Consider the following 24,862-nt stretch of genomic DNA (forward strand, 5'->3'; position numbering starts at 1 on the left):
CATTTCATTAATGGAATTTGAATGAAATTCGAAATACTTTCTTGATTTAAAAAAAAAAAGCCCTCACCAAATTAGGTGTAAAGGAACATCCCTTAACACAATAAGGGCAGCACCCACTCAACGGTGAGATTTTGAAAAACTTTCCTCTGTGGTCTGGAACTAGTTAGGAACACCTGCTGTTTCATGTCTACCAATAGTGCTGTACTATTGAATTCAATCAACTATCAAAAGGAAATAACACTCGCCTGTCCAAGTCCTTAAAAAAACATTAAAGATGGAATACTTCTGAATAATTTTTGTGAGATCATTGCCAAGAGCAATAAGACAAGAATAAGAAAGAAAAAAAATCATCCAAAGCGTGAAGGGAGAAGTGAAATCATCACTGTGCCATGAGGATTGCAGGACGCCCAATCCTCCACTGTAAAGTCCTCGCACGTAGTATATGAACACAGTACCTCAGGGTTCAAAATCAGCAGCGCCACTGTGTTCACCACAGCTATCTGAGAAGAAACTAAAATAGGGGCTGGACAGATAGCTCAGTGGTTAAGAACACTGGCTGCTCTTCCAGAGGACCCGGGTTCAATTCCCAGCACCCACATAGTGCCTCACAACCATCTGTCACCCAGTCTCAGGTGGCCCAATGCCTTCTTCTTGCCTCCATGAGCACTGCACATGCACATGGTACACAGACACACACGCAAGCAAAACACTCATAAAATAAAAATAGGTCTCAAGATCTATACGAAACCTAAACAGCAATCTAAAAGAACTCTAAGTAACAATCCCATATGTAGTTGCTTTGGGGGAGAAAATATGTAGGAATAAATTCAACCAAGACTTACAAGAGATAGAAAAAGAGATCCTGGGAAAGAAGCGTTGAAAGAAACTAAAAGGGAAACAGATAAATGGAAAGCTATTCCCCTGCTCATTGGTTAGAAAAAATAGTGTAAAAATGCTTGTATGACCCAAACCAATTTATAGATTTAGCACAACTCTTTCCAAATTTCATGATCATTTTTCATAGAAAATGAAAAGGCAACCCTAAAATAGATCTAGGAGCATGAAAAAAAAAAAAAAGCAAAGGTGATCAAAAGTGAAAAGAACAGAACTGGAGGCATTACACTGTATCTAAACATGTTTTTAAAAAAACAGACGTAATTAAAATCACATAATATTTACATCGAACTATACACAGAAAGAACATTGTAAAAGCATAGGGATCAGAGAAATCAGCCCGCACATGTATAGACAATCAATTTTAAATGAAGAATAAAGAATACACTGAAAGTAGGAGGGTCTCTTCAAAAATTGGGACCCAGAGAATGAGTTATCAGTCCAAACACAAAAAGAGCTAGATCCTTGTCTTTGCAAGAAACCTCTTTTTGTTGTATAATGGGTGGTTGGTTGTTTTTTTGTTGTTGTTGTTTGTTTGTTTGTTTGTTTGTTTGTTTTGGTCCCCTTGCCTCAGCATCCTAAGTGCTGGGATTATAGGCAATATCCACCATATCCTGGCCTCTTCAGGAATTACTTTCTAACTTACTTGTCACATGTATTGATGACACATCAGGTTTCCTCCCACAGAGAACATATAAACAATCTTTGAACTTCAAATGTTATATGAGCCTTAGTCAAGGTGAGTCGAACTACAGTGGTTGAGGCTTACCCGATGGACAAAGCAGACTGTTGAATGTCACTTCGTTCTCTAGACCTTCGGGCTTTAGGCAAAAGAAAGAAAAGTTAAGACAAAATGCATTGACCCTATTAATATGTGTGTTGTTGATTTGGGGACCACAGAGTCCCACATAGTGAAAAGAAGAATTTGGAGTATTATATAAGAGAATGAGTGAAGACTAATGAAGAAAAATAGCAAGAGGGATGGAGATAAAAAGAGATGTTGAAAGATAGATAGATAGATAGATAGATAGATAGATAGATAGATAGTAGATAGATAGTAGATAGATGGTAGATGAGAAATTTGTGAAACATACATATATTACTATGGTTATCACAATATCTACATATTTATGTTATTATAAATCTTATTCTGGGCAGCACATGAGTCAACATTAGAAGAGTTGAAATTCTAAAACTAATTAGATTCCCAACTGAGGTCACTCTTCTGTGACTCAGCGTGGTGTCCCATCAGCTAGGCAGGGTCACTTACTTCAACCAACAGGGACTTGATGACCGTGTCTTTCTTTCCAAGTCCAGGGACCTCTGGTATCTTGTGCCTACATACCTCCTGAGAGTTGAGTGCCTCTGCACTCACAGTGAAATTCACATTTCCTGGTAGAAAAAAGAAAAACCAAGCAGCTATGAGTATGTTTCCCCCTTGCCCTCACTTGCAAACTCAGAATTACGAAGCTCTAGAGTCATAAAAACATAGAGCGGAAATGGAAGGGACATCCATCGAGGTCAGTGACACTCGAGGTGGAGGCGAAGAAGCCAGGCGCCCTTAGACCCTTGTCTTACAAGGAAGGGCTTCTTTTTGTTGTGGCTGAGTTGTTTTATTTCAGGTGGGGTTCAAATTATGTAGGCAAGACTGGCCTTGAACTCATGGTAGACTTTGTCTCAGCCTTCTAAGTGCTGGACTGTGGCTGTGCACCAGCATACCTGGAAGTGCTTGCCATTCTGTTAAAGAAAAACAATCCTCCCTCTTGGGGGTGGGGTGGAGGGTCTTTGCCTGTGGGGCCTGGGTGGGGGGAGGTGGGGAGCACTGTTTAAAAGGTCTGACTGGGACTCCTGATCCTCTGGGACTCTGCTGCTCACCTAATGACTTGGGGATTATTACCCAGGACACAGTATGCCGCTCGTTCATACAGATGCAGTACGATGTTTGTTCCTTCTCCACCGGGGCAGCTATAAAGTCAGGGGAGGCCTCCAGCTTCACAGCCACCTGGAAAGAAGCAAGATTAGAAGCAGAAGGAGACCACTGTTAAACTGAAGCATGCTTGGAGATGGTTAGGTTTCCGGTTGCCTAACATCAATGAGACAAATAAAGACCCAGTATTGTGTGGTCCATTTACTAGCGTTTCAGAGATAAACCTCAGCACCTGGAGGGCTGCTTGTTGGAACCAGAAGTAAGACAGTAAAAAAAAAAATGTTGCCTGGGTGAGCACTGCTGCTGGGAACCTGGAAGGGTCAGTCACTACACAAAAATCTATAAACAGTTATGGTTTTGACAGAGGTGAGATGCACACAAACAAATGTACGCACAAACAGAATCACACAAACAAACATAGCTTTTAAATGAAGCTACATATAATGAATAGATATATAAGAATGCAAAAGGTGGATCTACAAACTCTAAAACATGGGATGGGGGAAGGTGACGATTGCTCACGTAAGAAATCTTTCTATTGCACAGCCAACCTAACTTGAAAGGATTATGATCAAAGCTTGAAACTTGTCTATGTGGGTTGGTTCTTAGAGATACCCATTTTCACAACATATGAATACGTGTAGCATAGTTTCTTTCTCTGTTGACTGAGTTTGTATAGACAACGGGTGGATTTTTACTTATTCTTTTGTTGTTATTGTTGTTCCTTCTTGGTATTTCCACAAATGTGACTTTTAATTAGCTTGTGCTCAATTGAGGAAATAAATCTCTACCCAGATGCATGTTTGGAGGAAGTTCAGCACAGTGGCCTTGAGCGTGAAGGTTTCTCCACGGATCACAGAGTAGGGCATCGTGAGCTCCACGAAGAAGGGCTGGAAGGCTTGGAGAGATGCCACAGGGGAGAGGCCAAGTCCAGTGTCGTTGGACAGGCAGAAGGCCCCAGCCTTCCACTCAGTGATGGTGTCAGGAACCTTCACTTCCATCTCAGCCACTCCTGTTGAGCTGCAGGGGGTGAGATATGAAGTAAAGGAAATGAGATCTAAATAAATCCCTTTACGAGAGAGGCCTAGAAATGACCCTATGGTCATAACTTAAATGCACTCAGTAGAAATGTCAGTAACTGAAGAGCAAAGCTAAGACTTTCAGTGGGGAAATGGTGGACATTTCTTCTGTTTTCAATTAAGTCCATATCATAATCATTTCCTGATAATTAGAGCTAAATCTCTTACATAAAAGCATAGCTATAAACTGTGAATGTAATTGGTATTGTTCTCAACTTCTGTTACAAAATACAACCCTACTAGGATGGGTTTAGAGTTACAACTTCTGCTACTACTGTTTCTATTTGGCTGAATTATCTTAAGTGTAGCCTATCCTTTTATCAATAAAGAAGCAGATCATTTTTAATATCTAAGATGCTCACTTGCATTTGGTCCTTCTGTCCACTTTCCAGAATCTTGTAATTAAATTTTTCTAATAGTTTTTACTTCTGACTCAAAAGATATAAGTAACACAGTAATTTCTCCTGAAAACGATAGGATTTAAAATTGGAAAAATCACATGAGAGTTTTCAGCTTCTCTTTAGAAGGGGTTCATTAAGCCTCATTGTTCTCTGAGAGTTGGACTCCTTGCTAGCCCACTGCCAGGATCCTGAATGGAAAGGGGGCCCCCTCCCACTATTCTGCTTCCAGTTTTTCCTTCAGTGACAAAATGAGCTTCTAGCTTCTCCTTGGAAGGGATTTGTGAATGCATGAAGCATTTCAACTACTGAAGTACTGTCCAAGGGTCTTGTTGGCCTCCTAAATCGTCCGTCTCGGGTGTTGGGGAGTAGGAAATGAGTGGTGCTTGCACTCACAAGATCTCTGACACCATGGAGAACAGGGAGAAAATGTGCCACAGATGTGCACACGTGACCAGTGTCTCTCTTTCAGGGCTAAGCACAAAGAGGATAAAGGAAGGAACATTCAGCTCCTGGTTTTGTCATGGGATACGTCTGACTGCACACCCAGTGACACTGTTTTGCCCCAGGGAGTTGGGCCTTTGCTGAGCTCACAGGCTCTGGGAACCTGAACAGCTGCATGGGCCTTTCAGACTGCTCCTTCTACTGATGGTCCCAGAGACAGACTGAAGCAGCCAAAGAGCTTGCCTGTCTCGGGAAGCAAAAGGACAAGATATTTGTCACCACAGGGACATGTAGGGTGGTGCAAACAAGGACAAAGATCTGAGAAGCATCCACAACGGTGGTCCTCAGCTTGTGGGCCATGACCCCTCTGCGAGTAGGGACTGAAAGGGTAAAGAGAAATATGTGTGGTACGAAGACAACTGGGAGCACTGTGGCAGACCCTCTCCTCTGCTTTGCAGTGCGAACCCAGCTCCTGGACTCTCCAAGAGAAAGTGAGGGGTTGGAACAAACACTTCAAATGCAGAGGGTTTCCTTTCCTGCCCCAGTGGATCAGTCTCCATCTCATCTGTCTCAAGGCAGAGATTTACTGACAGGTCTCGGTAAATGCCAAGCTCCTGTGACCACAGGGACAAATAGGGTGGTCCAAACAAGCACAAAGATCTGAGAAGCATCCACAACGGTGGTCCTCAGCTTGTGTGGGCCATGACCCCTCTGGGGGCTGAAAGACCCTTTCACGTACATTGCCTAAGATCATCAGAAAACACAGACATCTATGTTACGATTCATAATAGTGGCAAAATTATAGTTATTAAATAGCAACGAAAATAATTTTGTAGTTGGGAAGTCACCACAACATGAGGATCTATATTACAGGGTTGCAGCATTAGGAAGGCTGAGAACCCCTGCTCTAGAATCCAACTTGGTGAAGTGTCTTTTAAGTAGTAGGAGACTGCAATACCTCATGTTCAACCATGGACACAGCATGCAGACAAATCCCATGAAGAAATGATAAACTTGAAAAAACAACCAAACAGACTTAGACAGAAAACTATGGATTCTCCTCATGCACACATGGGCTCTTCAGGGCACATTACATGCTGAGTTAAGAAACAAGACTCAACAACTCTAAAAAGCACAAAAATCACATTGTGTGTCTTTTCTGACTAGACTGCTTCATTCATCAATTGCCCTAATTTAAGGAAGAATTAACATCAGCCACTCAAAGACATCCCAAAATGGCAGTAGAGATCAGCCTCACTCAGTTATCAAAGTCAGAGGAGAAGCTCAAAAGAGAATCAAACTATAAGCCAATATCATAAGAAAACAAAGATCCACACTCTTTAATAGAATAATAGCTGCCGAATTCAACAGGACATTCAAAGGCTTGTACAGTGATTATTGATTGCAGAGCAATGCAACCAATGAGGCACACCACATTAGCTGACTAGAAGATAAAACTCACACAATTATATTAATAGATATCTTAATACAGAACAAAAAAATCAATATTCTTTCATGATATGAACTCTCAATGAAGTAGGTATAGAAGGAAAATTTCTCTATATAATAAAACTGCTCACGAAAACCCCCTAGCATTATAACCAATGGAGAAAGCCCAAAAGCATTGCCTGTAAGATCCAGCACAAAATAAGGATCCCTCCCCAGCTCTTGTTCAGTGGAGCACTACAAATATTGCCAAGAACGAGACTAGGAAAAGAAGTCAAGACTAAGATGATCCCCGTTTACCGATAATCTGATCCCAAATGGGAAAAAAAAATTCAAAAGTCCATTAAAAAAAAAAAACCTCTTAGAACTAATAAATAAACTCAGAGATGCTGTCCGATGCACAAATGAAAGTGTGTTTGCATTTCTATACCAGTAACAGGCTACCTGAAAAAGCAACAGACAACAACCCCACTTAGAATGGAATAAGAACTTAGAAATTGGTGTAGCCTAGGGGGCTTCTATGTTGCTCGACATTAGTAAAACACCATGCCAAACAATCCTAAATATATACATTCAAAGGGGAAAACTCACCAAAGTTAAAAAACTGTGATGGGTTTATATTTCTACATCTTATATAAAAGTAAGTTACTTACTTCACAGCCACCAAGTCCCAGATCCACGTCTCAGGGAAGTAGGACCGTATAGTCTCCGTGGGAGCTTCTGCAGCCCCCACAAAGTGATCCATGAGGCTTTGGCCTACGAGGTAGGCCACACGGGGCTCTGCGGCAGGTGAGAGAAGACACGGGTAATAAATACAAAGATAGAGTTCATGGGACGCTGTGCTACCAAAGTGATACCACAGAAAGATCTGGGAGGTGAGACGGGAGTCAGGAAAGGACATCCGGACAGCCAGGAAAGGCTTCTCAGAGGATGTGATACTTCACCTAATTCAGAGGTATTAGAACAAACTGAGCTGAGGTGGGCGTGGGGGAGAAAATCCCAAGCATAGAATGGAGGAAGTGTGGCAGAAAGCCTTGGATTGCTTGCAAAAGAGAAGCTTTTGTGGAATCCCAAGAGAGTTACTGCCCATCTTGCGAAGTGGAGAGAGAGGCCTGGGGTGTTGGGTGAGGAGGAGGAGGGCAGTGGCCTGGGTTGCCATTGACATGTTCATCTGGCAAAGAAAAAAAAAATGTGGTAGTGGTTTTGAGAAGCAGTTTACAGCAATGGAGGAATCAAGGATAGAAAAACTATGTCCTCCACACTGACTCAGGAGGTCAGGCAGCCACTTTCTACTTCTGAAGTACTGGTGAACATCTGGCAGCCACGCCCTTTAGGGAAAAATGTACTATAGACACATTGACAGGCAGGCACTACATGGAAAAATGACAATAAGCTTCCTGTAAGTCTTAATAATAAAGGATTCTATGGCTTATAAATAAAATATCTGGTTCTCTGTAGTAAATTTCACATAGAAAACAGATTCTCATCAAACGCTTTCCTAGATTTTTCCTTTTCTCCACAGTTAACGCATCCAGTCACTACATAACAATATAATACTAAATCCACGCTGCCAACTAGAATTTGGCAAAGAAACAGCTTACATAACCAAAAATAGTGAAGAGTGCTCACTGGTCCTTTGGCCTGTTAAAGAAGATGCTTTCTGAGCATTTTAACACTTTTTACAGACTGATGAAAACCTTCCCTTTCCTTTCAGCCCCCTCATCTCTATTGGCAGAGACAGGGTATTGGTAGTTGATTTTCTGACTCCTTGGAGCCCATCCTTTCTTTACGTTGTGCCTGTACTGGATTGGCACTTCTCCTAGGCCATGTTCACAATCCACCTCTGTCTCTGCAGACTCACACTTGCTGGAGGGGTGTCAGTATCAGATTTGAGCTTCTATTGTCACCAACACTATGCAATAGCCTTAATATATTTGAATCAAGTCTTTTGTTAATTTTGGTCATGTTTTGTTTTTAAAATTTTGTCTTATATGGTTCAGTATTTTAGGCACTAACCTTCTCTATCATCTTCGTCTCTGTGCCGTTCACAGATTTTGGGTTTATGGATCTTTGAGTTGGTGAACACTTTTAAGCCCATTTCCTACAAAGGAAACGACCACCCATTAGTGCATTCCCAATACACACCTCCTTTCATCTGAATTAAACTTTTCTGTGTTCACATGTAAAGCAGGAACTGTAACATGCTAATGGTCTTAATGCCATCCTGTCCCTTAAACTCACCCGATAGTATTAATCCTATCCATAATACTTACAAATATCACAAAGCAATGGCTTTCAATAAAAAGAACACTTCATTAATCACTTAAACGCCTGGTCCTGATTCCATTGATTTGGCAGATCTTTTCCTGCTGGCGACCTTGGAGAAGTCACTTGGTCCCTTATTCTGTTAGTTTCAATCATGGTAAGAATACAAATAACTTTCCTATACAGGGTACTCTAAGGACCTCCAGACTTGTCTTTGAGATAAGATGTTTACCTTCAGGAAGCCATACATGTCCTCTTCATTTGTGTTATGAACTGGGGAGTACAGGACTCCATTAACGTAGATGTCGTTTTGCCTGATGCAACCTTTGGCATCTTCTTCCTGCTGATCCGCACCCCTGGGGAAGCCCGTGAGGTCTTTCACTGGTAGCATATCATAAACCTGCAGAAATGCAAAGCACGCAGGGGCTGACTTGTCCGTGGCTCTTTATTAAGTAACTGGGAGAGAAACCCATGAGCAGCAGTGGCACCATGACCTAGCGAACTTCACACTTAACCAGTCAAGAGTCTAATACTTGTTTACAGCATTGGGCAGCGAACACTATGCTCAACACTCAAATGAAATGAGACCGTAACAATTGAGAAGCTGAGTTGTGCCGTAGGTGACACAATGCTCAGGGCAGAAGGGATGAAGTGACAGTTCTGTCACCACCTTTGAGTTAGCCACCAACTCTGCTTAGAGTGAGGGACACATGTCCCAAAGAGAACAAGTATTGTGAGCATCCTCCATGTGGGAGGAAGTAGCACTTCTAAGGTTTCCTTCAAAATGGTCCAGGTTGTTATACAGTCCCTAAGGGCTGAGCTCTGAACAGGACACGATGATATGGTTCAGCAGGTATGTCTGCCATGCAAGCCTGGGGACCTGAGTTCAATTCCCAGAGCCCGCTGTGCAAGGAGAGAGCTGACACTGCAAAGTCACTCTCCAGCCTCCACATGTGCTCTATGCTGTAGGACTTGCACATCCGCACACACTATAAATGCATACACAATAATATAAAACAGGAATTTACTTTGCCATTCTCCCATGATTCTCTCATCTAGAGTCCCACTAGAATGTCCTCCCCTCTGTCTCAGTTTCCTGGTAAGTGAAGGCTTTCGTGGGACATGCCCCTTGGGCTAATATGCAGATATAAGTGAGTATATACCATTTGAATCTTTCTGCTTCTGGGTTAACTCACTCATTATGATCATTTTAGAAGCCTACAAGTAGAACATTATGATAGGCAGATTTGGGCATAGGGGTCCTGCTCAAACTAAGGCACCAGCCAAGGACAATACAGGCGGTAAACCTTAAACCCCTACCCAGATCTAGACAATGGACAGAACACTCTCCACAGTAGAGTGGAGAGTGGGATATTACTTTCTCACATACTCTGGTGCCTCACCTTTGACCACGTGCCCTGGAGGGGGAGACCTGGTGGCACTCAGAGGAAGGACAGCAGGTTACCAAGAAGAGACTTGATACCCTATGAGCATATACAGGGGGAGGAAATCCCCCTCAAGAACAGTCATAGTGGAGGGGAATAAGGGGAAAATGGGAGGGAGGGAAGAATGGGAGGATACAAGGGATGGGATAACCATTGAGATGTAACAAGAATAAATTAATAAAGGAGAAAAAAAACAGGAATTTACAGGTCAAGACCTTATAATTTCCTTCTACTTCCTTTTCTAACTCTGTTTGCTTGTTTGTTTGTTTGTTTGTGCAAGGTCTCTCTATGTAGTCCTGGCTGTCCTAGAATTTACTATACAGACCAGGCTGGCCTCAAACTTACAGAGATCCTCCTTGCCCTGTGTCCTGAGTGGTGGGATTAAAAGTGTATGATACCACATTGGCTTCTTTAAAACGCGCGCGCGCGCGCGCGCGTGTGTGTGTGTGTGTGTGTGTGTGTGTGTGTGTGTGTGTGTGAAAGTCAGAGGGCAGCTTGTGTGAGTGATTCTCTACTTCTACCATATGGGCTCTGGAGATTGAACTCAAATCATCCGGATTGGTTGCAAGCGCTTTTATTCATTGAGCCTTCTTGCCAGCCCTATACTTACTTTTTTATGAATTAAAGATATTTTATTTCCTTTTGTAAGCTTTCATAAATACTTTAACAAGAACATATTCCAGTTGGTCTCATACTGAAAATGTGAAGCTCTGAGAAAATAAAATTAGTATATATACTGATAAGTAGTTTCGTGTAATAATGTGCCCTTTCATTATGTCCTTTTGTAACTATATTTTCAATTTTTTTATATCTCAATGTCACTAATCACAGTGAGTTACTTTCCTTTTCTTTTTTTTCAGCGATGTTCCTTAGTTGATGCCATTCTTATGAAAATGGAAACCTTAAATACTATTGGGTTTGTATGGTCTTAGAGCAGGCAAATAGACTACCCAGATCCACTTCATGAAGTTCATCATTTTCATTAGGCTTCCCAAGACATTAAAACTAGCTTGAAAACAAGCATCATCAATTTTGCAGAGTTATGGGCTTCATCTACTCTACTCAGTTTTATATAAACATACTTTATCATGACCTCCCTGGTTTTATTATTAGAAATAATCCTTATTTTGCACATCTGCACTTCGCTTATAGCACTTTTTACAGCCTTTCTTGTGCCTTCCCAAGCACTGCCTAGCTCAGTGGCTTAACTCAGTCACAGCTGGCTTTATTTGGCCATGTGATCTGGAACAAGACATTGATGCTTGAATCATGTCTTTCTGGTTAATTTGTACTGTGTTTTTGCCATTTCAAAATACTGGTTTTCTGGTTGGTTTGATATACCAGGCAAAACACTTGCATCATTTTTTCCCCACCTACAGAAGCTAAGAGTGTGAGAGAAGAAATGAGAAATATGAAAGAGTGTGTGCAAGGATCTTCCTTACCAAGCCAAGTGTCCATCAAAGTTCAAAACTATTAACCTATAGGAAACAATGGTCATTTTATTTTATGCTTTTATTTCTTCTTTGAGAATTTTATATAATACATTTGACCATTTTCTTTCCGCTTCCTCAATGTAACTATAGTTTCTGTAACAGGTCTGACATTACTCAAGCATTTATTCTGGCTTCAAGGCCATCACATGGGTTGTCCCTCATATCTAAGGCAGACAAGGACTCACCCAGGATGCAGAGAGCTCAGCCTCAGGCCTCAGAAGCAGCAGGCTCTGGTCCATGGCTCGTAGAGCACAGAGAGACTGAGGAGAAGCCGTGACACTAAGGAGGGCATCAGTGGCAGGAAGACTGCTGCTTGGGCGGAAGATCAAATTCACCTGACATATAGGAAAGAAAGGTCAGAAAAATCAGTTTGTGATTTCCACCCTGTGTCCCTTTCATTTCTTAAGAATTCCTCACCTTCGACACATAATATTTTGGGTTGGTGTTATGCTACTTGAGTGAGGCCTCCCCGCCCCACCCCACCCCGACCCCCTTGAACTTTGCTTTGCTTCTCAATTGTATGGTCTCTAAAGATACTTCTAAACAGGCCATTTGGAAGTGTCTGTTTTTGTTTTTTTGTTTTTTGTTGTTGTTGTTGTTGTTGTTGTTGTTGTTTTTTACCTCTGATATACAGTGCATGCCCATTTAACTCTGGATTTGTGAAATGTGAAAAAGTCTAAGCTGTTTTTGTTTGGGCTTTGTGTGGTCTTTAAACTTGCTCTCATACTTCCTAAACTGCTGTGCTATGTGTTAAGAGTCAATGCTGCACAGAGATTTCTGGAAGTGAGGCAACAACATGACTTCTTCTTGTTTGTTTGTTGCTGTTGATGTTTTGGTTTGGCGAGACAAGGTTTGTCTGTGTAGCCTTGACTGTCCTCGACTCCCTTTGTAGACCAGGCTGGCTTCGAACTCACAAAGACCAGCCTGCCTCTGCCTCTGCTTCCCCAAGCATTGGGATTCCAGGTGTGGGCCACCACGCCCAGATATAACATGGCTTTCTAATGTGAGTCTGCAGTGACTGTGTAGAATCTTGCTGAGACAATTCACACAGGTATAAAAGAACGGGTAATAACTAGTGATAGATGTCGAGATTTTATTCTGTAAAGGACCCACCTTGTTGTCCAGACAGTTTTCAATCTCATATTTGACAGTGTCTCCAACCACTTCTCCATCAGGCAGAACAGTATAAAGGAGCACTCGAGACAAAGGAGCCATGTCTGTCTTCACCGGGATTAGTATGGAGAAATTGCCTTTCACTGGAGCAGAGAGAAAGAGAGACAGCAGCAATGAGTTAGACGTGTTCAGAGAGAAAACAAGAGTAACTTTATTACACAGAGCCACACGGGGCTCCCAGCCTGGCCAGTGACTGCTACCATCAGTGGACATAATGAACAGTGCTCATAGCAAATGCATGACTACCTTGCAGAATTCTGGCTTTGGAGAAGATAATTACATGAAATCCTTCTTCCTATATAAATCATATTTTTTTTCCTCATCACTTTAGGGATTTAACTGGCTGACACTAGCCTCAAATGCTACCCAAAGGAATGGAGGTATGGACCACACCATTATTCACTCTTTGATTCCTTACATTAGGAGAAAAAGAGGAAGTTGTGAGACCTGATGGTAAGAGGTTAACACACTGCATTTACGCTTATGTCCCCTTTACCCTCTGTGAAACATGGCACTATCCTTTTCTCCTGAAGAGGTCTACACTTCCGCAGACGCCAGCTCTGATACCTGTGCAAACTGTAGTGCTTGCTTTAAACATTCTTGAGTTTGCTGCACCAAGAGACTTAGAGACATGCTAGTTCATCGTTTTCTACACCCTATCAGAATGGTGGAAACCTTCAAATACTTATTCTTCTGTCATCCAAGGGCCGAGTCCCATCCCTTGGTAGAGATAACCATCTGAGCCTTTGTAAATGGTCACTAATTTCAGAGGAGAAACACACATGCATGTGTACATACACACACACACACACACACAGAGAGAGAGAGAGAGAGAGAGAGAGAGAGAGAGAGAGAGAGAGAGAGAGAGAGAGAGAGAGAAATACTTTAACCTAGAACTTGGTAAGTAGAAAGCATCCAGAGTTTTCCTCCTCTCGTTTTACACAATTCTAAAATGTCCTTTGTGTTGAGAAGAGCATGCACAAATATTTCTGGCTAGAAAGCTTAAAGTAACTACAGAACACTCACGGCCCAACCAACATTTTAACTAATCTAAGGAAAATACATTGGGGGGCTGGGAGGGAAGAAACTATTTGACAAAGGGTGACGAAAAGGACATTGCATTCCTCCCGGCGTCCTCTTTATTGTGACTAGATGGAAAAGAGCCCATTTGGAAGCCTCTCAGGCACGCAGTGAGGTCAGCCAGTCGGCTGGCACAGCCGTGGGGATGAGGCCATACTCACTGTCTCCCTGCTGCACAGGCAGAGCGTAGGTCCCCACTCGAACAATGCCTCCCTTTGCCATTAGCTGCAAAACAGGAAATTAAAAAAACTTCCAACAGAGATCTTAGAGTAGCTTCCACTCTACATGCGTCTCTTATTTGAAGCACCTGCTGGAAATAATTAGCCCCATGTGAAGTCAAAGACTTTTGAAAGAAACAAGAGTGAGAAGCCAGGGGCCGCAGAGTGTGGCTCAGCAGTTAGGAGCAGGGCTGCCAAAGAACCAAATTCAGTCCCCGGCACCCACATTGGGCAGCCCACAGCCCACTGTAACTCCAGCTCTAAGGGATCAAAGTTTTTTTGTTTTTTGTTTGTTTGTTTGGCTTCCCTGGGCACTCGCACACATGACATACACAGATAAGGCACATACATAAAAATAAGAAGCTTTAAAGGAAGCCAACGTAGCAATGCCCACAGTTTCATAAGCCTGTGTCTGTCCCCCAGAGAGCTTTATCTCACAGCAATAAGGCAGCGACCTCCCTTCTCACCAGATAATAGAAGACCAGCTCCTTCAGGTCCTGCAGGGCCACTCCATTTAGAATATAAAGTGCCTGGACCTGCAGTGTTTGGTCACAGGGCAGTTTCCCAGGTGTGGATACAAGGTGCACGAAGCTCTTGCTTGGTGAGAAAACGGCTTTGGCAGTGTGTCGAGCGTCTACATTCTCTGCTGTCAACCATCTGTAGCCGTAACAAATGCTGTTATCCTTGTATTTGGCCTAAAGAAAAATGATGTTACTTTACAAAAGTCGTATGTCAGGGACACCTGGCTTCACGATACTCTGCGAGCTTATTCCTTTAACTAGCTACTAGACGTAAAAGTTAACGAAGGCCCTTATTTTATTTATCTGTCTTAAATGTAGCCCTGCTTGTGGCTTTTCACCACAGAGCATCCTGAGTTTAGCATTTGTGTATCAGAAGAGGAGAACAGAAGAGCCCTGGGGCTTGCTGGCTCGTTGATTTGAAGGACCGTCTGCTCCTTTGCCACTACAGACAGACATTGGAGCTACAAAACCTCGCCAAGGAGCATAAACACAGTAACCACTCCGCAAGGTAGGCACATCGTTGGTGATTAGTTGCCACCAGGCTTTATGAGTCAGTGAAATAACAGAGCCCTATAGATTTGAGAAAAATGCCTGCAAGTAGCACTGTTTAGAGCAGAGTTGGAGAGTTAGCGGATGTCCCTTCCAGGCGTGAAGGCATTCCATGGTCCTGAATTTCATAATACCTAAATCAGACTAAACGTCCTAATTGTTAACATAAATGAGAGCTTTTATGGTATCAACACTTAAAATGTTTTCCCGTGGCTTTTTTGGAATGTACAGTACATTATCATTAACTATGGCCATGCAACTGGGCAGTAGGGTCAACAAAGATATGCACGTAAGAGTAAGACTGCTAAGCTTAATAGCAACACCACTTGTCTGCATGCAGTTATTTATTTATCTATTTATGGAAACTGGCACAATATTTTCCATGGCGCATGTACCGCCTTACAAAGTAGAGCACCCATAAAACTAGTAAAAGTTGACCTTGAACTGTCTCTAAGTTATAGAGCTGGTTTCTCTCCATAGGACTAAACACAACTTGGAGCCTTCATCTCTTTAGGCTGGGGTTTTGTTTTCAGGACTTGTTCATGCCATTACAACCTCTTTCTACACTCACCTTGATAGTCAGGGAGGTGCCCACAATGTCATCAGTGTTGATAGAGAACTTTGCCAGGCCATCCTTATCAGTGGTAACATTTGAGTAATGGTTTGCTTCATTTGCTGTGATGAAGATCGTTTCATAAGGAATGGGGGCATCTCTCCCATCCATCAAGAGCACCTGAAGATGAAAAGCAAAGGTCTGTCCCTAGGGATGGCGTGCACATAGTCCCAGGCACTGAGGGTATCAGCAGAAGGCTATGTTGCGGTAAAAGAGATACATGTTTAAAAAAAAAACACATGTAACTACCCGTAATATAAATTTAGTGAGCAGAACCAACTCTAGGAAGAAAAATAAGAATGTGAAGAGACACAAAGCAACGAGAACAAATAGGAATTACCTAACAGGTGCCTTGTGGCTAATTTATAAAGACCCTGTTCTGTGTATATAACACAGAGAGAATTATATAAGACAAAAATTATATAGTTATAGAAAATTTAATTCAATAGTCAATTTTATTTAAGATTCAGATTCTTTTTTTTTTTTTTTTTTTTTTTTTTTTTTTGGTTTCGAGACAGGGCCTCTCTGTGTTAGCCTTGGCTGTCCTGGACTCACTCTGTAGACCAGGCTGGCCTCGAACTGACAGCGATCCGCCCACCTCTGCCTCCCGAGTGCTGGGATTAAAGGCGTGCACCACCACACCCGGCAAGATTCAGATTCTTATTTTGTGGTAAATAAACTAACTTCCTACAGCTTATCTTTATGGCATAGCATTACATATGCAAGCAAAGAATTCTGATAACGGTGCCATGTGCTTCTCTGGTTGATTTGTATATGTTCCCGCTTCTCATCCAAAACAGTCATCCTTCTGAGGAGTGGGCAACTTTATGATGTGCTGCCCATAAGCAGAGGAGGCACACTCAGCATTAGATCAGGTTTTAAGTGCAAGCTGTTGTTAATCCTGAACTCAGCCAAGCAAATAAATGAAAGAACCCAGTCCATATTATAAAGTTGGTGACTTTTTTTTTACTTTAAGCTACTTTGAATGTTTTTGTATTTTTAGCTGACACGTTTGCAAAGTCTAATGTGAAATTTCAATACATGCATGAATGGCGTATAATGATGAGACGAAGATAGCGGGATATCAATCCTCTCATGTATCTACTAGCAGAAAACAAAAACAAGCTGACGTGGACCAGCATCCTTAAATATCAACAAACTCTAGGTTTATCAAGAAAATGCCAGCTGCATGTGCAAACCTAAGAACGGGCACACAACTCCACTCTTTTGTTGTCTGCTGAGACAGTCCTGAGGCAAATAGTAAAGTTATTTCCCAACATTAAATTATAAAGTCTATAATATACTCCTGAGAAATTTTAAATAGACTACACTTTGGTTCTAGGAAGTAGTTTCCAATGATGTTCTTCCACAGAACTAACCCTTCCACAGTGTACTCTATTCCATTTAAGTCTAGTCCTGTCTTCTACAGCCTCCACAGCGAAGCAAGCTTTTCATAAAAAGCGACAATGCAGCGCAGTTACACACTGGGATAAACACAGCCATCACCTCAGACTTCTAGAGTCCCAGAGATCATTTGAACATCTGCCTTCCGTGGAAAAAGCAAGAAAGGTCACTATGAAAGACAGAAACCTCAGACAGCATTATTATTCTATATTTAGGGATATATATGTACATATGTATGCTGTACATATACATATATACATATGTATACATGTATATATTTTTACAGAAAACTAAAGCTAATATTATATTTTTTAAAGCCCCTGGCACAACAGAATCTTCAATACCTAAAAAAAAAAAAAAAAAGAAAACAACCTTTGTGTCCATTCCCACACAGAGTTGGTGTTAGAAGAGTAATGTGACTTGTTATCATGAATTTCCAGGGAGGGCCCAGGTGATAACGTCATAAAAATCTGCTAATTAAATCACTGACTGCTTTCATACAACGCTGTTCTAAAAACAATTTTTTTAAAAACCTTACCCACTTGACCAGCCTTTAGGATGATTTTCTAGGCTTCATATACAACTTTAAGACAAATGCATGCACTTTTGTAAACTATCACTCTTGGTTAGATAATAGGCACTGGTCTATATTCTTTTCCTTTGGCTACATTTGATTGGCAGGGCTAACCAGGCAGAATCTTAGCAGACATTATACCTGCCATGTGAGTTCTGATAGCACATGGCTTGACGAACTAAAAATTAATTAATTAATTAACTAATTAATTAAATACATAAATACTCCACCTGCCCGGTGAATGGAATTCCTTGTCTGAAATGTGAGTCCACGTCCACAAATTTCAGGTGGGTTATGGTCCTTGTGATTGTAATGAGCCCTTTTCCAGTTCCTTCCACACCTAAAACAGAAGGGGGAGATGTTCCGCTGTTGAAGGCCAATGCCCGTGAACGTCTTACGTCATTACCTCCATCCTTACAGCTCATAATTTGGCCCAAGTCATTTTCTTCCTTTTCTTCCCCCACACCCATGCAACACACGACCTGTTCCTTGCTCCTGGATCTTGGCGCTCACTAGAAGCTGCATCTCATGCTCGTGCCTCTTTAGCTGGAAAGCTTTGGTTTTCACTAGCTGCGAGAAGCAGCCATGGCTGTCTAGCTGGTAAGGGAGAAAATAAAACACAAAAACATAGTGCATACAGTCCTGGCTAATCTGGTAGAATTTATGGGGGTGATGAAAAAATAATCTAAGTATTTTTTAATTGCAGTGTCTGTGCCCTGCCGAGGGACTAATTACTGATAATTTCATAACAATATCTTATGTATAATTGACAGATGTAATTCATCACTGCCTGGCAATCCCTAAAGATAACCACGCTAATGGTATTTGAGTAATCTTACTGCAACAGAAAGCTAACGCGTCACCAAATGCTGGGTCCCCACCTGTTGAAACAGCTGCTAACTGCTCATCTCTCCGATGACTGTTTCACTTCCCTGGCATTTAGATGGGGCACTGCAATAGGCTCTTGCTTCTAGAAGGAGACTAGAACTGATGCCCTTCAGGGTCAAGGTGATTTAAAAGATGCATGGCTTTTCTCCTTTTAGAGAAGAGATGTGGGAAAGAAAGCTTTGTGTGGTTCAACTTCTGGAACACATACATTGGGCAATCATGAAGGACAAATAATAATTTTTTAACCTCAGTTTTTTTTTAATTTTAATTTCTTAGAGATATTATACAATTCTCTTCCTGCCTTAGCACCACGTTGCTGTCAACACTGCCTTGATTGTTAACTCCCGGAAGGCACAGCTCTAAGCCTACCTGTTGGCTGAGTTTCTCACAGAAAGCCAATGAGTCTTCACCGAAGCAGTTAGAAGGATCACTGTACTTCCTGCAAATGTCCACAGTCACATGCCCTGGAACAGGCTTCCCGTAGGTGTATCTGTCATGAGAGCATTGCCAAATGACTCAAAGCAGGCATCCACTGGACATCCCCGTTCCTGCTTTCTGCAAGTCCCCTTCAGCTGTAATGCCCATATGAGTGCAAGTCCCAGCCAGTCTCAATGTTTCTTCCTACCTTGTGCTGGGGTCATTCGTTACACACCAGAAGCAGGCAAACTGACTGTGACTCAGAAGACCTCCATGCCACATGCTGGAGCTCACTGCACTCTTTTTTTTACTCAGGTATTTTTTATTTTTATTTTAAACTATTATTTAACTTATTTTGAGACAGTTCTATAGCCTAGGGGAGCCTTGAACTCACTATCCTCTTGCCTCAGCTTCCATTGTGGTCACAGGCATGTAACACCATGCTCAGTTCTTGCCTTTAAAATTTCAGTATAATCTAAATAATGGTGGGGTTTTTGCTGTTACAAAAGCTGACAGTTTTTTAATTTAAAATTTTTAAATTATGACACAAGTATTAGGTTTCATTATCATATTTTTGATTCTCCCCAGACTCTTCTTGCTCATTCTCTTCCTCTCTTACGTAACCTTTCCTCATAGTCCTCTCTTCCTGTCTTACATCACCTCTCCACTCTCTCTTCTTCTCTCTTCCCATGGTCTCCTAGTCTCAGAGCGTATCCCCACACTCACCCCCACTTATATGCACTCATATGGGCATTACAAGCTAGGATCCACAACTGAAAGAATGTGTTTTACATTCTCAAGAGGAAAGTTACACCAACACACACACACACACACACACACACACACACACACACACACACACACACACCTCATTAATAGAAACTGCAAATATCTTCCAAACTACTGTTTGATGTATCCCCAGCATAAATTTCTATGTTTGTAACTTTTTATTAAGGAAATACGGCTGTGGCATAAATGTCACATGTGACTGCTTTGTTACCAAGGGCATGTGTTTCCCTCCCTATTTGAGAATTTGAGGTATCTTTGTGTTTGTTTGCAAAAACACTGATCAGCAGTTACAGGGGGCTTGGTGGCCTCGACTCTGGAGCAGCTGACAGTATGCAGCCATGTGTAGGTCTCAAGGCATCTCTGGTCTTTTTACTTTCTGTTCTGTTAGTGTCACTCAGAACAGCGGTAAGGGGGAGCTAAGATCCTGCAGACACTTCTCAGTTCAAAGAGAGAGATCATCCTGAGAAAGCATTCTCAGCCTCTCAGCGGAAATGACAGTGCAGAGAGGGAGCTAACTACCACCTGATGAGGAAAGTATGACTTCTATACAGAATCTGATTCCTACCCATTGTTTGCAAGATCAATTTGTGACCTGTCACCAACTGAAATCCTCTATACGCGTGCATTAGTTACCTCCCTCCTTAGTGTACCGAAGGCACTTATGGCTAAGGGAAACCCAGTATCCTTCAGAGCACTTGTGTGAGTGTGCGTGTGCACGTCTGTGTATGTGTGCATGTGCGTGCACACACACACACACACACACACACACACACACACACACACACACACACACATGCAGCTTTCTCACTTGCAGAGTCAGTCCAAGCCATGTGGCCTCTCTATAAATGGTCCTCATTTCATTGACAGATGTAGAAATGTTGATAGAGATATAAAAGAAAATAAAGATGAAACACAAAAGAAAAAAGAAGAAGAGAAGGATGGCCTACAGCTGGGAACACTCTCAAGGGATGTAAAGCTCTGGTGTGGCCCCTGCTCCTGGCAAAATCAGCCAAAGTATCTCAAATGGCAGATGTGCTTCAAAGAGCTGTTTTCATTTTCATCAACTCACATGCCACACACGGACACATTGATCTCTTCTTCCAGGATGGTGATTATCTCTGGCACTGTCACTTTCACCTCAAACTTTGGAAGCACTGTGGGCCACAATAAAGGAGGTTAGTGGTTGCTCTTCAGATCTTAAGGCTTTGGTGTTTTCTAGTTCTTTGTAACAATTCTGGTATTTTGTAAAGTTAACTCTATTCTCCAATTTCTCCGTACTTACTTCATTCTCAGGTAAAGATTTTGATTAAGGAAAGATGACAGTTCATTATAACCTTAAAGAGTCAGTTTCTCTCTCTCTCTCTCTCTCTCTCTCTCTCTCTCTCTCTCTCTCTCTCTCTCTCAATTGCCCCTTTATACTCTCACTACTGAAACAGCATTTTATTTTGGTCATTCAGTATTGCTACAAACAACTAAACTAAATGACATTTTATTCACAAGTCACTAACACTCCATTGGACTTTGACATAATTGATTCTATTCTAAGCCCAAAACCATCTACAGGAAGCAGAATGAATCTAAACAGGCTCAAACTCTGAGCTCTAGAGGTCAGCTATGAAGGACAATGTCCCATGATTTTCTGCAATCCATACCGAATTCCTCCACAGAGAAGGGGTGCTCTATGGTTCTGCCTGATTCTGTTCTTATCACCACTTTGTAGGAGCCCTCAGGGGGCTCTGAGGAGAGCGGGAAGGACATCTGTTTGAGGCCACTCTCCAACTGGAAGCTCTGCCATTGTGCAATGCGATTTCCTTTGGGGTCCTGTAATGAATTAACCATAATTCATAAAGGTGCAAAGAACATCAGAGGTTGTGAAAGAAATCTATGGAAACTTCCATGTTAACCAGAAAGAGGGGAAATTAGAAAGAAGGGCCCAGAGGGCAGATGAATTCTAGTCATCTGTTTCTGGGTAGCCTGGGAACTTCTCCTTTTCCCCAAAGTCTCTTGCATATTGTCAAAAATGTCCTCCAAGATGGTTTCCCCTGAAATACCTGTTTTCCTCTAATTGTGGCCTATTTGTGTTGCTCACCTGGACATACAGTAGAGGAATCTGAAAGAAAAGAAAGAAAGAATTTTATAATGTTCTCAAATATTCTCAATTCTAGTTAATGTGGAATAATTCAACATAAGTGGACTATCTATATATCTATTACCTATACAAGTATCTATTCTACAAATTAAATTTTGCCAAAGTTTTAATTAATTAATTCATTTCGAGTAATTGCTAGGTATTGTTAAGAACTTGGTAGGCTATGGTAGTGGATACATATTGTGTACTATTGGTAGGAATGGGGCTTGCCAATATTATCTAAGGGCTTGCAGCATCGTAGTCGAGAACATTCTCTTGCTATGCAGCTTCACAGACTGAAAGATAAATATATGGATCTGGAAGTAGCTAGTCTTGGGTCCAGCATTTGATGTGCGTAATGAGGTGTTTATAATAATGAGAAGGGATGGGACTATCTCCTCTACTGCTAATGCTTATTCACTTATAAAACTAATATATATAATACACATCTACCTGTATGTTGTGTGTCATTATAGGTGCTGAGAACACCGCAGCACAGAAAAGAAGAATAGGTCTGTCTGTCCTCATTATAAAAGGCAGTGAATCCTCGCAAAGGAATGACTATAATACTCCAACATCCTTCATAACAAAGACTTTGGTGTGTTTGAAAAACATTTAATCCTCTAAGAAATATTTGAACTTAGGTGTTTGGACAGCTATCCGTTGTTTATTTTCTTACTTCTCCTAGTTAGAGACTAAAGAATAAGTTTAATTATTTGAAAAGCAACTGGGTGTCAGATAGTGACAGCACATGTCACCCATTACTTGACCTGGGATATGTTTTAAATGAACAGCCTATACTATTGCAATGTGAGACATCACTGTTAATACCTTCCAACTCTTCCTCCTTCTATGGCTTAAGCAGGGTCCCAGCCAGCTTATGCAAATAACAATGGTTTTAGGTAGATAATAGGAAACTTACCAACTCATTAAGGGGGTGAAATTGATCATCCAATGAGACAACACGAAATTTCACTGAAATAGAAATGTTTTTGATGAGCCCCAGCCCTCAGCCAGTCCTATCCACAGGCAACAAAAACTATTGAGGAACCAGGACCACAAGAACTGTGAGGAACAGGCAGAGCTAGAGGCGCTTCCCTTTTGATGCTGTCCTCTTGGTGGACCTTGCATACCTGTCTGTCCTGGCTTGTAGATGGGCTTGTCAGTCTGAACAAAGACCAGATTCTCTTTGTTCTTCACCACCACTGTGCTGCGCCTCCTGAACTCGTGAGTGGCTCCTTTCACTTGGACAGTGAGAAACATCACGTCATTGGATGAAGACTGTGGGACCTGAAAAACAGAAGACGGTCAAAAACCCCAGCGTGTCTCTCCAGCCTCATCCTCCTCTTCCTGGTCTATATTTCTGTGGAGCTCTCACTCTGTTTCTTGATTTCACCCCCCCTTGGAATTTTGATATTTTACAAATGGAAAGACCCAAGCATGAGGTGAGGAAATGCGTTATTAAGAGAAGTTGTGACTGAAAAAAATCTCATCTTGATTTTTGTAGAAAACACAGTGCACAGTTATATACTGCGTTTGACCAGGTTATTGTACACTAACAGGACATTGTAAAGGCAGGTGGTCAGGGTCTTAACACTATGGGGCAAGGAAGCATTTTATTAGTACTAGATTACAAGCATCCTTCTCAGAGTGGTTTCAATGTTTTTTTTGTTTGTTTGTTTTTTACTCTGAAAAGAATATGAGGTATCCCTGTCCATCACCAATGGTGGCTTATGATTGGTAATGTTGGCTCTCGATTCTCTAATTGAGTCAACTGTACATAAGCCAAGTGGCTGCACTCACGGTGAAGGCGGCACAGTGGAATAGGTCCTTCTCAACCTTAAGGTCGGTGAAGAGGCTTTGGTTTCCCTGGACAGACTCCATGGAAACTCTCACAGTCACCGTCTCGTTCAGGTGGATGAAGAGGAGGCAGCCCTTCTCAAGGGCGCCTGCGTGGAGCAGGGAGGGGATCATTACCATGTAGATTCTGGGAAGGGAGGAGCACAGTTAGAAGAGAGTGAAGGGGTGAAGGAGTCTGTGCCATCAACATCACTAAGTCCCTTCACCGTTCCACCATCACCATCCTTAGTAATTCTGTAAGACTCAAAACTGCTTTGGGTGGCTTGATATTCTCTCTCTCTCTCTCTCTCTCTCTCTCTCTCTCTCTCTCTCTCTCTCTGTCTCTGTCTCTCTCTCTGTCTGTCTCTCTCTCTCTCTCTCTCTCTCCTCTCAGGCCATTGTAATGAACACCAAGAACTTGCTTCTGTTTTACTGATAAGGGATCTGAGCCTCACAGAAAGCCAGTCAGTTGAGAATCTCAGTTGTGGAGAGCGGATAACAAAGCCATTGTGTGTTACCCAACCTGGGTGTTCGCATCTAAAGTATTTGCCTTTCCAAATGTAGAGAAAAGCTCCATTCAAACACAGTCCGCCCTCTAGTAACTCAGGAACAGAACAGAACAGTTTATCAATAACATATGACTAAAGACTGACCCTGCAGTTTCAAACAGTGACTCTCAAGATTGGTTTTAGATGCCATGCACCTCTATGTATTCTCAAGTTAACTTCCATTTTTATTACAAGTTCAAATAGTAAGCAAATATACTCTTTGAACACTCTAAAATAAGGCTTAATCTCTATCTATCTATCTATCTATCTCTATCTCTTTGGGGTTTTTTTGTTTGTTTGTTTGTTTGTTTGTTTGTTTTTGTTCTTTGTTTTTTGTTTTGCTTAATTTCTCTTAAGTTAGATTTCAACTTCCCCATAGAATTTCAAATATTATAGGTAGTATCATCTACTTAGAAATATATATTTGAGAGATGTGGTGGAGTGTGACTTAGGAGGCTGAGGCAGGACAATTTTCACAAGTTTGATGCTGCCAGGCCTACATAGCAAGAACTTGTCTCAAAACAAATGAACAAAACCACAAAACAAATGAACAAAAAGAACAAAGCAATAAAAAAAATAAGTAAAATGCAAAAGTTCTTTTTGTAATGGTCAAAAATTCTAATTTCTGTGCCATTTACTATCTAGAAGTTTATACTACAATTTCCTTATTCTTCAAAATATCTTATGAACAACTCTTAATTTTTTATTAACAGGTATATATACATATACA

The 24,862-nt window shown here is 41.6% G+C and overlaps 1 protein-coding gene across 1 annotated transcript in view; it reads right to left on the minus strand.

Moving 5' to 3' along the window:
* Positions 1-24,862, minus strand: part of LOC311588225 (alpha-2-macroglobulin-like) — a 43,350-nt gene that overhangs the window by 17,039 nt on the left and 1,449 nt on the right. The window contains exons 2-22 of the mRNA XM_084765704.1: positions 23,549-23,732; positions 22,879-23,035; positions 22,668-22,720; positions 21,707-21,727; positions 21,270-21,438; positions 20,687-20,771; positions 18,781-18,901; positions 18,006-18,120; positions 17,754-17,863; positions 15,504-15,665; positions 14,330-14,557; positions 13,806-13,869; positions 12,505-12,647; positions 11,577-11,726; positions 8,686-8,853; positions 8,205-8,289; positions 6,842-6,968; positions 3,613-3,841; positions 2,770-2,896; positions 2,165-2,286; positions 1,664-1,715 (exon numbers count right to left, since the gene is read on the minus strand). Coding sequence (XP_084621830.1) covers positions 1,664-1,715; positions 2,165-2,286; positions 2,770-2,896; positions 3,613-3,841; positions 6,842-6,968; positions 8,205-8,289; positions 8,686-8,853; positions 11,577-11,726; positions 12,505-12,647; positions 13,806-13,869; positions 14,330-14,557; positions 15,504-15,665; positions 17,754-17,863; positions 18,006-18,120; positions 18,781-18,901; positions 20,687-20,771; positions 21,270-21,438; positions 21,707-21,727; positions 22,668-22,720; positions 22,879-23,035; positions 23,549-23,732 — 2,672 coding nt within the window. The remainder of the gene's footprint in view (positions 1-1,663; positions 1,716-2,164; positions 2,287-2,769; positions 2,897-3,612; positions 3,842-6,841; positions 6,969-8,204; positions 8,290-8,685; positions 8,854-11,576; positions 11,727-12,504; positions 12,648-13,805; positions 13,870-14,329; positions 14,558-15,503; positions 15,666-17,753; positions 17,864-18,005; positions 18,121-18,780; positions 18,902-20,686; positions 20,772-21,269; positions 21,439-21,706; positions 21,728-22,667; positions 22,721-22,878; positions 23,036-23,548; positions 23,733-24,862) is intronic.

This window comes from Acomys minous (genome assembly GCF_964271855.1).
Source record: "Acomys minous genome assembly, chromosome: 17".
Classification (NCBI taxonomy): Eukaryota; Metazoa; Chordata; class Mammalia; order Rodentia; family Muridae; genus Acomys; species Acomys minous.